Genomic DNA, 12,033 nt, shown 5'->3' with positions numbered 1-12,033 from the left:
GAATATTATTGAAGTGTCAAGGAAAGAGAACACGCAGAGGCTTACTTAATGAACGCTACAAAGAGTAGAGCCAGGCAGAGAAAAGAAAAAGTAGATACAAGAGCAAGACTGCTTTCCTGTTAAGGAAAAATGCAGCAGGGACACTACACTTGGTGAGCAGAACTCACGAAAACAATGCCTCCTTTGTCCCCCCCCAGCTTTGATAAAGCAGACTGTTACTGAACTCAACCATTTGGGGCCAAATTTCCAAATGAAGCATTTTGCTGAACACCAGATGCACTCAAATGGTTATTTTCATGGGGAATGAAAGTGATTTGCATCAATTTATTCAGAGCCATCTGAATTCTCAGCCACATGCATAAAACAAAATCACTGCTCCCTTTGATTCTGGTAACTTTTTACGCCTCCTTACAAAGGAAATCCTCTTCCCCACCCATATACATTGAAATTGATATCCTCAGGGACTGGTTTCCATAACCTCTTCAAGCAGACTTGCTGGAAACCTGGGCCTTCCTTGGCTTGGCATTAAGAGGGAACTCGATTTAGTATTTGGGCTTATTCTTCTTTTTCTCTATGCTCATCAAATGATCTCTTTGGCCCCCATCTTTGTTCACTCAACAAACATTTAGTAAGCCCTGTGCCAGGTCCTGAGCATATCACAGACACAGGGAGCCTAGCCTCTGCCCTCCGGAGGCTTCCAGCTTCTCATAGAACGGCCAGTTAGCTTTTGAAGCTAATGCATGAGGCAAAAATCCCATATGGCCGGACTAAACTCTATGGCTCACCTCAACAGGAGCAGGTACTTTTATGACAAGATGCAGTGCACATGCTGGAACTCTGAGACCAGGGTTTGTGTTTTCTGTCTTATACTTACTCTGGGCACAAGTCTACTGAGCAGAGTGGCCCAGGTGGGCCATGTAGATATGTTATACTTTGCTTTGTTGCACTCTAGAGTTTGCATAACCAGCTCTGTGCATATTTATGGTGTCCTGCAGAGTACCAGTCCCTGCTGGAGCCCTACACAAAAAGCAGGGGCCTTACTTCACAGTCTGATGCTCTCAGGCTTGCACACATGATTAATACCTTAAGTTAACAACAAACGATAACTTGGCCCCATGGCCCAAATTCCTGATATTGCCCGTTGACATCCCATTGCTTCAGTGTGAGTTTCTCCTGGCTCATCCCATGCCAATCTGTGTAAGAAGGGAATCATTACGATAACTCACATTGGTTGAATCTTGCTATGTCCCTCCTAAGTGTCTTGCACATACTAGCCCTTGCAAATCACATCACACTGTGAGGCATAAATACTATTATTATCACCCACATATGACATATACAGTAAACAAGACAAAAGGAGGCCAAGCTACATAGCTCAAAAGTGACATTCAATCCCAGACACATTGACCCATCAATTTCTGGCCCAGCCTTCACACAAAACCTGCCTATCTTTAGAACGGCGTTCCCCACTGTTGACATCTGGGATCAGATTACTCTTTGTTGTGAGGGGCTGTCCCATGTATTACACGATGTTTAGCAGCATCCTTGACCTCCATGCACTAGATGCCAGAAGCATCCCTCCAAACCCCAACCCAGTGTTAATAGCCAAAATGATTCCAGACACTGCCAAATGTCTCCTGGGAGGCAAAACTGCTAGCCACTGAAAATCTCAGGTTTAGGGTGACTATACATTTTAGTTTTCCTGGCTGCATCCTGTTTACATCTGCTTTGCAGGTTTTACTCTTCATCAGGGCCAGCTTCGAGCAGATGACGTGTGCAGTCACACTGAGCCCCACGCTCGATTTGATGCTCTGCCGTCACCATCTTGAAAATCTTAATTTTTGAACAAGGGACCTTATGTATTCACTTTGAATCAGGTCTACAAATTACGTAGCCAATCCTGCTCTTAAGAAGGTCAGCCCTGACTCTCAAAAGTGTCCCAGCTTGGAAAAAACTCCTGTAGTAACCCTACTGATTATACATAACAGAGCCTTTAAAAGCTCACCATGTGATTTTTTGCCTTATTGACTGAAAAATATAAAAGTCTGGCTCACTCTTCTACAACAGGATGCACAGTTGGATTTAGTTACCAAGCAGCACATCCATGCTTACATGTTCAGCATTTTCCATCACAGATTCCCTGATGCATAGCCACCCTGACATTCTCCCCAGTAAGAGCCAGTCTTTGCTACCAGGCAAATGGCCATAATCTTCCACAAAAAGAGGTATAAAGGAAATAGAGATCTTGGCAAAAATATAAAGGGCAAGAGGTATGTATTGTTCCCCTAAACGAGGGGCTGCAAACTCTAATGCCTACATGGGTCATGCAGGTCTTCCGGTTATTGAGATGACAAATAATTAGAACTATGTAACCCTGAAAGGCATTCATCCTCTCAAAATGGTAGCTGTCACTCAATTTTAACCCAGGCAGGCACTGTGTTACCAGATATTCTCATTTTTTCAAAAGATACATCCATGTATTTTAAGTGAAACTTCCCTATGTATACACTGGAAACTAACTTAATTTAAAAAATACCATTTGTGCCAATACTTTGTAGATCAAACAAAAAGTGGTCTGCATGCACCAGCTCACAATGCCTATGCTATCATCCTTGGCGATCTTAACTTTTTTTCCTTGCTTCGGCCATTTGGGGATCTTACCAAAGTTTCTCTTACTACCGGAAGCTGAACCAATAGGTAACTTTACCCTCCCCCTGGGTAGTCACATAGTGGAGGAGGAATTGTAGTTCATGCTTGGATGGGCTGATAAATATTTGGGTAGGAACCTATGAAGTAACTGATTTCCAGTTCTGCAAAAATAATTGAACCTCCCTAAAATGTTGAAACTTTCATAGTCGGTGACAAAGGTCCATCCTGGCACTGTCTTTGAATCCATTCTCTGTACAACATTCTGGTTGTCAGATTCTGGTCATATCATACTCAACCCCTTAATATCATGAAAAAAGAGCCATACAAGGCAAAGCACATCTGCTGGGGCAACTAAAAGCTGAAATTCCTATTAAGTGATCTCTTATAATGACTGATTTGGGTTAAAATAATAAACGGCCTCTGGTTTCACTGAAAGGCATTTGGCATGATTGCTTTGCCTTCAGTAAAGTTCTAGGAGAAAAAGCAAATCCATATGGCTTAGAGGAGAGGGGATGATTACTAATAAGTACATTTGTGTCTAACACCTAAAACCAAGGTGCAGAGTAGGTACCAGTGAACTACAGCTCGCAGGCCAAGTCCTGGTGTCCTATGTTTGTATGGCCCAGAGCTAAAAATGCTTTTAACATTTTTAAGGTAAAAAAAGAGGAGGAGGAGGAAAAGGTGGAAGAGGAGGAGTAAGCAGCAGCACCATGTGTGGCCCACAAAACATAAAATATTTACCATCTGACCCTTTACAGAAAATGTTGCCCAACCCGTGGTGGAAATGGATACATTGCTTATTTCCTAACTTCTCAAAATTGATTTAAAATGGCCCTGAACTGATGCTTCTTGTCTCTCCATCCTCACCATCATCCCTAGCTCCATCCCCTCTGCCATGACTGACTTTTGGAAAACTATTACTCACTACTGCCCATCTGGTAAACTAGATGCATCCTGTGCTCTCATATGAATGTCTTTGGGACCTGTCATGAACTGCTGCTGTCTTACCACCATCAGGATTTCCATGGGCTGCATATTTACAGAGGCACCATCTTCAACATTAGTATCAGTGAGGGTGTTTACAAACAAAGCTACAACCCGTTAGCAACATTCAGTTTGTTGCCTTTTCCTGTAGAGACACCGTCGCCAGCTGACAATGTCCATGGCAGGGTCACAGGAACCTATAGCTACGAGGAGGAGGAATTGCATAAGGCAGGGCGGCACGTAATAACTAGGTAAAAGGACTACTAAAATGCACCACCGCATGTCACAAGTTATTAGATTCTTATAAGAGACTGAAAAGGATGTATTCCGAAAATAAGATTTTCTCCTTAATATACTGGAAAAAAAGTCATAGCAAATTTAAGGAAGAAACCTGAGTTTCATCTGTTTCCGTCCTATCTTTAGATTCCTGGCAGTACTATTGCTGGATAAAGAGATATGTGAATATAATTTTGATAAATAAGGACAAATTGTCCTCCAATGCGATCGTAGCAAACTACACTCCCAGGATTCTACTGTTGTGTGCACTGAGGGGAATAAATCATAACTCCTTATCTAAATTATAAACTCCTTTAAGGATTCAGAAGAGTTTGTTTTTAATGTTTATGTTCTCCATAAAGCTCACTATAATGCTTTCTTTGCAACCAGCAGGTAGGTGTTTGATAAAAGGTTTTTGAATCATAATTATTATGCCAAGATATAAAGAGGGTTTATTCGGGAAGGGAGGGAAGTGGACAGTTGCTTGAAGCAGTACACAGTAAACAAAGAAACAAATTAAATAATGAATAAATAAATTCATAAGTTAACCCAATTAACCAGAGCCCTCAGAGATGAGAAGAGATAAAACCTGATTTTTTTTTTTTTTTTTTTTTGAGGGGGAAGGCTGGGGACAGAGGGACAAGTAGGTGGTGGAGAATGGTGTTTATATTAAAACAAAAAAACAAAAAACAAAAAACAAAAAACAAAACCCAGCAGGGAAGAGCTTATTTCAGTGTCTGAAGAGCAATGAAATTGATTCTAAGATTTCTTTGATTCTCCCTCTATTAAAAAAAAAATTGAATAGTTTATGGCTTTTTCAATTAGGTTGAACAAGAATTACTTGGTTTCCAGAACTGTGGAAGAATGCCACTTGAATTCTACAAATTCCTTCCACATTCTTTGCAAAACCAAGTTTGGAAGTAAATCTATCAATTAGGCAAAGAAGGAGGTGACGGAGAAAGGTTCAGATGAACTCTCACACCTGGGTGCAGTCCAGGGCTCTAGAGCACAGGGGAGAAGTCGTGCCCCGGGGCCTCGATGTCACCCCGGATGGAGCCTCACCTGCAGCCCCGGGGAGAGCCTCCTAAATCAGTCCTTCTCCACCTTGTCACTCCATTTGCCTTGAAGGAAAGTCTAAAAACGACAGGCCCAGGCGAGGAATGAGGAACATCCCACACACCGCCACTCCTTGGTCCAAAATTAGACTTTGTCACAGACACTGATCTCCAAGGTGGCAAAAATAGCAGAAGCTGCTAGAGGGAGTCCCAGGCTGTCCCGGCAGAGTCGCCCTGCAGCTTCTCCAGCAGGGCAGCTGGCAGCTGGCGAGCAAACAAGTTCTTGCTGCTTAGCCTCATTCAACAGTTGGTCCTTCCCTCAGTACGGGAGCCTCCCCCACCCAGCACTCCCTGAGAGTGCGGAATAACAACACATTGCATTCGAAAAGCAAGAACGTGAGAGAGGAATTTTGGCACCAAATAGCAATTTCTATTGAAAACTACCCAAAGAAACGGGATTTCTTGTAACAGTGATCTTTTTAGGCATAAGTCTAAGTTGATAGATATTTCTGAAAGGCACTTTGATATTCAAGGTAATCTGAAAACACTAAGACAGTTTTTACTGGGGACGTAGAGGGATGTAAGAGCTTTCAGACTCTCCAAAGAAGCAATATATGGTGGGGTGGCCACAAGCAGAGGGTTAGGAATCGGACAGAAGGATCTCGCACTCCTGGCTCCAGTAGTGACGAGCTCGATGGCTGCAGCCAGGTGACTGAACCACTCTGGGACTGAGTTTTCTCATCCCTCTGATAGAGACTGTGTTCCTTCCAGGTCAAGGGTCTTGAATAATAATTGAATTGTGAGCCCAACAGGGGCCAGGAGCCTCCTACTCACCACTGTATCCTGGAGCACAGAGCAGAGCATGTCAGGTCCTCAACGACCATTCTTGAATGAACAAATGGATAGGAATGAATGAATGAGTCCACCTTCTGGTTATGGCAGTGATGAGAGAACTAGCAAGTGCTTGGCATATCTTAGGAGGCTTGGTAAATGGTTCTGGCTGCTAGGATGGAAGCGACTCAAGGCAGATAGCAGATGGCCAGTAAATGCACGGTATTATCAGCAAAACACCCCAAAGTAGGAAATATTTTAAAAAGTAAAATCAAAGCACTAAATAAATATTATTCCAGAAGTGTGTGTGGGGTGGGGACAGACACCATGATGGTGGACTCCACGGTCTGCTCCTCCAGGGGTTCACACCCTGTGCGGGCGCCTTCCCTGACTCTGCGAAGGAAGTGTGACTTGCAACTTGCTTTTAATCAGCAGACAGGGTGATAGGAAGTCACTTGCGTGGTATGATACACAGGATTGTGGCCTCCTGTTGGCTTCGAGTCAGTGCTTTGATGGGGAAGCCCATGCAGGAAGGAGCTGAGGGTGGGCTCCATGCTACAGGCAGCAACAACCTGAGGCCTGAAATCCTACTGTGACAAGAAACTAAACCCCACCAACAACCGTGTGACCTCGTGAGTGGATCCTTCCCCACTCTCACCTTGAGACCTGCCTGAAGCATCTCAGCCTTCGGAGAAACCGAAGTCATGCCAACACTCCTGACCCACAGCAACCATGAGATAGTAAATGTGTGTTGTGTTATGGTGCGTAGTCAGTGGTATTTTGTTATGTGGCAACAGAAAATAAATACACGGAGTAATACAGGCCAGCCAGCACTGTCCACAGCATGGGTAGCCAACGCGCAGAGGAGGGCCACTTGCTGAGAGTACCCACAGAGGGGAGGTGGGGACCGTGGGGGAGTGACTGCCCCCAGTCTGCCCAAAGAGGGTGGGTAGTACTGGGCATATCTGATTGTTGTTGCCACGTGGGGACGTGAGATCAGTGCCGTCAGACCTTTCCACTTCTCAAGGTAACACAGAAATCAGAGTTTTACATGAAACTTCTCAATTTTTAAACGTTGGCCACGAATTTGGTATTTTTATTTTTTTTTATTATTTTATTATTTTATTTTATTTTATTTATTTTATTTATTTATTTTTTTTGAATTTGGTATTTTTAGAAGAGCAGTAAGCCAATCTCATGTAAGACAAGGAAAACAGGTCTTGAGAGATAATGCAGAAAAGTGGGCGCTATCCCAGGATGCCTGCTCCAAACGTGAGCCCCATGACTATCCAAGCTGGTGGCCTTGGGCCTTCAACACGGCAGTGGCTGAAGGGTTAGAAAGTCCTTAAAATACTGCTTGTTAGAGAATAGAGACGCGATACATTTTATTACTATGGATATCATTATTGTACTAGTTTCCTGTGGCTGCTGTAACAAATTCCCATGACTCGGTGGCTTAAGACAACATAAATTTATCCCCTTACAGCTTTGGGGACCAGATGCCCAAAGTCAGTCACCAAGCTAAAGCCAAGGTGTTGGCCAGGCGGGGTCCTTTTGGAGGTTCCAGGGGAGAATGTTGCATTTAGGGGCACCCACATCCTTTGGGTCACATCTCACTTCCACTCTCAAAGCCATCAGCATACAAACTTCAAATCTCTCTCTGTGTCCCTCTGCTTCTGCCGTCACATCATTGCTGACCCTTACTCCTCCTGTCTCATAAGGCCCCCTGTGATAACACTGGCTCACCTGGATGATCCAGGATAATCTCCCCATTGCAAAAGCCTTCACTTGATCATATCTGCAAAGTCCCTTTTGCCAAGTAAGGTCCCATTCATGGGTTCCAGGGATTAGGACGGGACATCTTTGAAGCCATGATTCAGCCTATTGCTATTATTATTGTTGTTGTTGTTGTTAGGGGGACCCACAAGCCTCCTCTTTACGGCTGCTGGGATTCAGGTCTCAAGTCTGATCCCAACTAAGGCACTAAGGCTACAACTTCAAACCGGTACAGGTCCCGCGGGGGAGCACCTGTCTGTAGAGGTGGTCTTGGGAGTTTTACAACAAGGCAGCCAACAGAGGGCCAGGGCTTCCTAAAAATGAGGCTGAGCCCAAAAGTTAACATCTCACCATCCTTCTCCATTTATGACCTTGACTATCTGAGAGAAGCGCGCCAGTAGTGACATCCACACAATTCCTAGTTAAGAATATAGCCGGGTCTACATGGATCCATTCCAGTTACCAGAATGTGCAGAACTGTAACTCTGGGAGGGGGAGGCCAGCAGTGTTCTCTTCATTTGCTTCATTGTCATGTGGCATCTCTTTTCTCCCCAAATCAGGGACTGATTCACGTACATCAATTTTAAGCATTTCGTAATCCCCACTTAACTTCCTCGAGATTCATTCAGATCCCATTCTGAAGCTTACTCACCATCCATCTAAAACAGGATGTTTGTTGCTTTAAAAATCATATTCACTTTATGGAACTCGTAAAGCACCCAGCAAATTAAGAGCAAACAACATTATTTTCTAGTTAAATTTGCAAAGGGATGATCTAAACGAATTACTCATATTCCTGATTAATTTTTAGTGGAAGTAATGAGAAGGTTGTAAATGGAAAAACATGTGCATGCAGAACCTGCCTTTCAAGCACAAAACAATTTATGCTAATTGATGGCTTTACCAGTAAGGTATTCTTGGAAAAACCTCTTCAGATATTTAAAGGCATCTAATGGGACACTATACAATTTTAACGCAATGGCATGTTGCCCTGTAAAGTTCCAAGTGACTTGAATTCTACTTTACAGTCACCTGTGTGTCTATCTAACCATCCATCCACCCACCCACCCAACCATCCATCCATTTAGTTCTCTTTTGTGTAAAGATATTTAATTTTTAAAAGATTTTATTTATTTATTTAAAGATTTTATCTATTTGTTCATGAGAGACACAGAGAGAGGCAGAGACATGAGCAGATGGAGAAGCAGTCTCCCTGCAGAGAACCTGATGTGGGATTTGATCCCTGGACCCTGGAATCACGACCTGAGCCAAAGGCAGATGCTCAACCACGGAGCCATCCAGGCGCCCCCATCCATTTATTTCTCTATTGCAAAATCCAAAACTGGTAAGCATATGGGGAAATGAATACCAAGACTGCATTAGTGCAAGAAAACTATTTTGAAATTTGTGGGGAGAAACTCAAGAGAAGAATATTTCATGATGTGTGACAATTACATGAAATTTGAATCTCAACGTCCGTTAATAAAGTTGCTTTGCAAAAGAGCCACACCCACTGTAACTGTTTTTACCTCTGCTTGCTTCTGCATGACAACGGCAGAGTTAAGTAGTTGCGATAGAGACCATCCTACTCCATAAAACCTAGAGCATTTACTGGCTGGCCCTTTAAAGAAAGTTTTGCTGATCTTTGCTCTAAAATCCCAGACTACTGCATGAACAAGTCATTTGGGAATAATCTGAGGCCGCTTGGGGACAGATCATATTACTGGTATGCATTTACTCCTCTTTAAATCCAACCACCCCACACGTTTAAATCATAAATTTTCAAACTACCCTAATCTTACTTACCATGCCAACCCAGTCCCTTTTGGTTTTGCAGATTTCCTTCCAGATGTTACAAGCTCTATGCATGTGTTCGCAGCCACAATGCATGATTTGCATTATTTAACTGTGGTGCGTTAAGATTTTGTGAATGTATTCTTCTTAAAGAAGCAATCCATGAATCATAACTCTCTGTATGGATAACAGTCCCTAGATCAATGCAACGAACAGAGTAGGTGTTCCTAGACAGCTGCATGCCCATGTGTATTTGTGTTCGTGCTGCCTTCATACATTAACGTCCATGAAGGTTGATCAACCAGGGATGGGAGATGCATGGCTCCGGCACGAGGGGGTCCCTGGACAGGTTTCCCTTGGCCCACAAACTACTTTGTTGTTGGTTTTAAGTAGAATTAATTCCCAACAATTACAAACTACTATATCCAGACTCAAACCTTGGCTTTTCTGGAAAAAAATATCTATGTCCCACATAGAGCCCAGTCTACTATCAATGGTCTTCTGGTTTTGGGCTTTTGACATTTCACTTCTTTCCCCTTGGCTCTCTTTTCTCTGGCCCCTGTTACCATCTGAAATTCTAATGTCTGGTACAGCTATAAATGCATTCCTAGAGGTAGATAATCTACATAGTTGTGTCTACAGATGTCCATATGCATCCAAATCGATCCTGACGAACATACCGACTCCAGTGGATTAATGATCATGTCCCTTCCCCAGATTTGTATGTTGAAATCGTCACCCCCAAGGTGATGGTGTTAGGAGGTGGGGCCTTTGGGAGAAGATTAGGCCATAAGGGCAGAACCGTCACAACTTGGATTAGTGCCCTCATAATAGAGACCCCAGAGGGATCCCTCGCCCTTTCCATCAGGGAGACACAGAAAAGAGTCATCTATGAACCTGGAACTCAGTGCCACCAGACACTGAGTAGGCCAGCAACTTCATCTTGGGTGATCAGTGAGAAATAAATAAAATTCTAGGGGAGCCTGGGTGGCTCAGTCGGTTGAGCGTCTGCCTTCGGCTCAGGTCATGCATGATTCCTGGGCTCCCTGCTCAGCAGGGAGTCTGCTTCTCCCTCTCCCTCTGCTGCGCCCCCTGCTTGTGCTCACTCATTCTCTGTGTCAAATGAATAAATAAAATATTTAAAAAAATAAAATCCTATCATTTATAAGCTACCCAGTCCTATGGTATTTGCTGTAGGAGCCCAAACTGATGAAGATACATACACACAAGTAATAACTGAGACACAAAGTAGATAAACAGGGACGTACAGTTACTGTGCTACCAGCTGGCTCTTGAGGTTTTGCAAACATGGCATTTAATCCAAGTGATACAACGTTGAGTACCGGAGTAAGCCATCTGCTCTAATAATGCTGCCTATATTTTTCAGCGTAAAGATTCTAAGATTGCATTCTACAAGGGTATATACACTGGGTCATAAGGAAGAAATTCCAAACGTACCATTGAATTTTTCACGCTCTGGAGCAAGCGCTCGTGCTGCTCAGCTATCGCCAAGGCAGCAGAGTGGACCTTCTGGTAGATGGCCTCTCCATCTCGTGTTTGAAAGATAAACAGCCCTTCCCCAGTTTCACACATCCTGTGAAAACAAAAACAAAAAGCTTCTGAAAATCCAGCTCCAAGAACTTCCGTGCACTGAGGGCCTAGGGTACTCCATGAAATCACACTCATTTATTTCACACAAGATCAGGATTCTTGTCCACATTTGCTAAACAAAGTGAGCTAGAATCAAAATTTCCAATGAACTTTTGTTAATATGGCCAGGAAACCATTCATTCTGGACTAACACGGTGCTGATTTTTTTTTTTTGTCAAGAAGTAAAGGTTAATAAAAAGCTGTTTCTTGATTCTTAGTATAATTCCAGTATTTGGCCTTTCCCACTTTCAAGGAGGCGCCCGTGCAACTGGGTTCTCATTATTGTCCATGAATCAGATCCTTGGAAACTATGCCATCCGGCACAGAGGTGCGAGAAGGATTCTGTGACCCCCAGGTTCTGTGCTTTCCTCAGAGACAAAGGCTTTAAGGATTCTTTCATTTCCAAAATCAACCTGGATTCCTTTTTTTTTTTTTTTTCCTTTTTGCTTTCCCCACTAACTTTTACTTGGACTCTTTTTCAGCATCCCAAGTGGTCCCAAAGGCCCCAACACTCTTTCTTATGGCCTTATGCTGCTAACGGAAAACAGTAGATAGAAAGGCAGAGAAGGGAAAATACTGAGTTTAGGTTGGGCCTCTCCTGTGTTGTGAAGATAAGGATTCACACATAAGGACATGGTGGCCATACAAATACACTTAATAGTTGCGAACTTCCCCAGAATTACTTTGTCTAAATGATAAGCCTGTCACTGCAAACCATGGATTATGCAATTAGTCAAGAATCTAGAAGACAACTGGGAGCTCAGAAAGCATTAGGAAATTCACTCCTTCCTGCACATAAGTATGTACCAAGGCAGAGTGAAATAAGAGGCAAAGGTGGGCTCCGATTGCTGGGCTGGGGTCGCCCCTTGTCAGCTTGTGAGCCGATACGCGTAACAGAGCTTCTCCACGCCTGCATTTCCATTTGTAAAATAAATGGAGTGATAGTAACCATCACCTAAATGTCTTGGAAGTGTTAGATAGGAGACGTGAGTACACAAAGGAAATCTTAATGTTCTTT

At 43.3% G+C, this 12,033-nt stretch overlaps 1 protein-coding gene across 2 annotated transcripts in view; it reads right to left on the bottom strand.

Moving 5' to 3' along the window:
- The window catches only part of DOK5 (docking protein 5), a 152,288-nt gene that overhangs the window by 24,953 nt on the left and 115,302 nt on the right, over positions 1-12,033 (bottom strand). For both annotated transcript variants that reach the window (XM_077873631.1, XM_077873630.1), the window contains exon 6: positions 10,824-10,959. In XM_077873631.1, the coding sequence (XP_077729757.1) occupies positions 10,824-10,959 (136 nt within the window). The remainder of the gene's footprint in view (positions 1-10,823; positions 10,960-12,033) is intronic.

Source organism: Canis aureus, chromosome 26 (genome assembly GCF_053574225.1).
Source record: "Canis aureus isolate CA01 chromosome 26, VMU_Caureus_v.1.0, whole genome shotgun sequence".
NCBI lineage: Eukaryota > Metazoa > Chordata > Mammalia > Carnivora > Canidae > Canis > Canis aureus.
The sequence above is the reverse complement of the archived record's forward strand: the minus strand, read 5'-3'. Positions and strand labels throughout refer to the sequence as shown.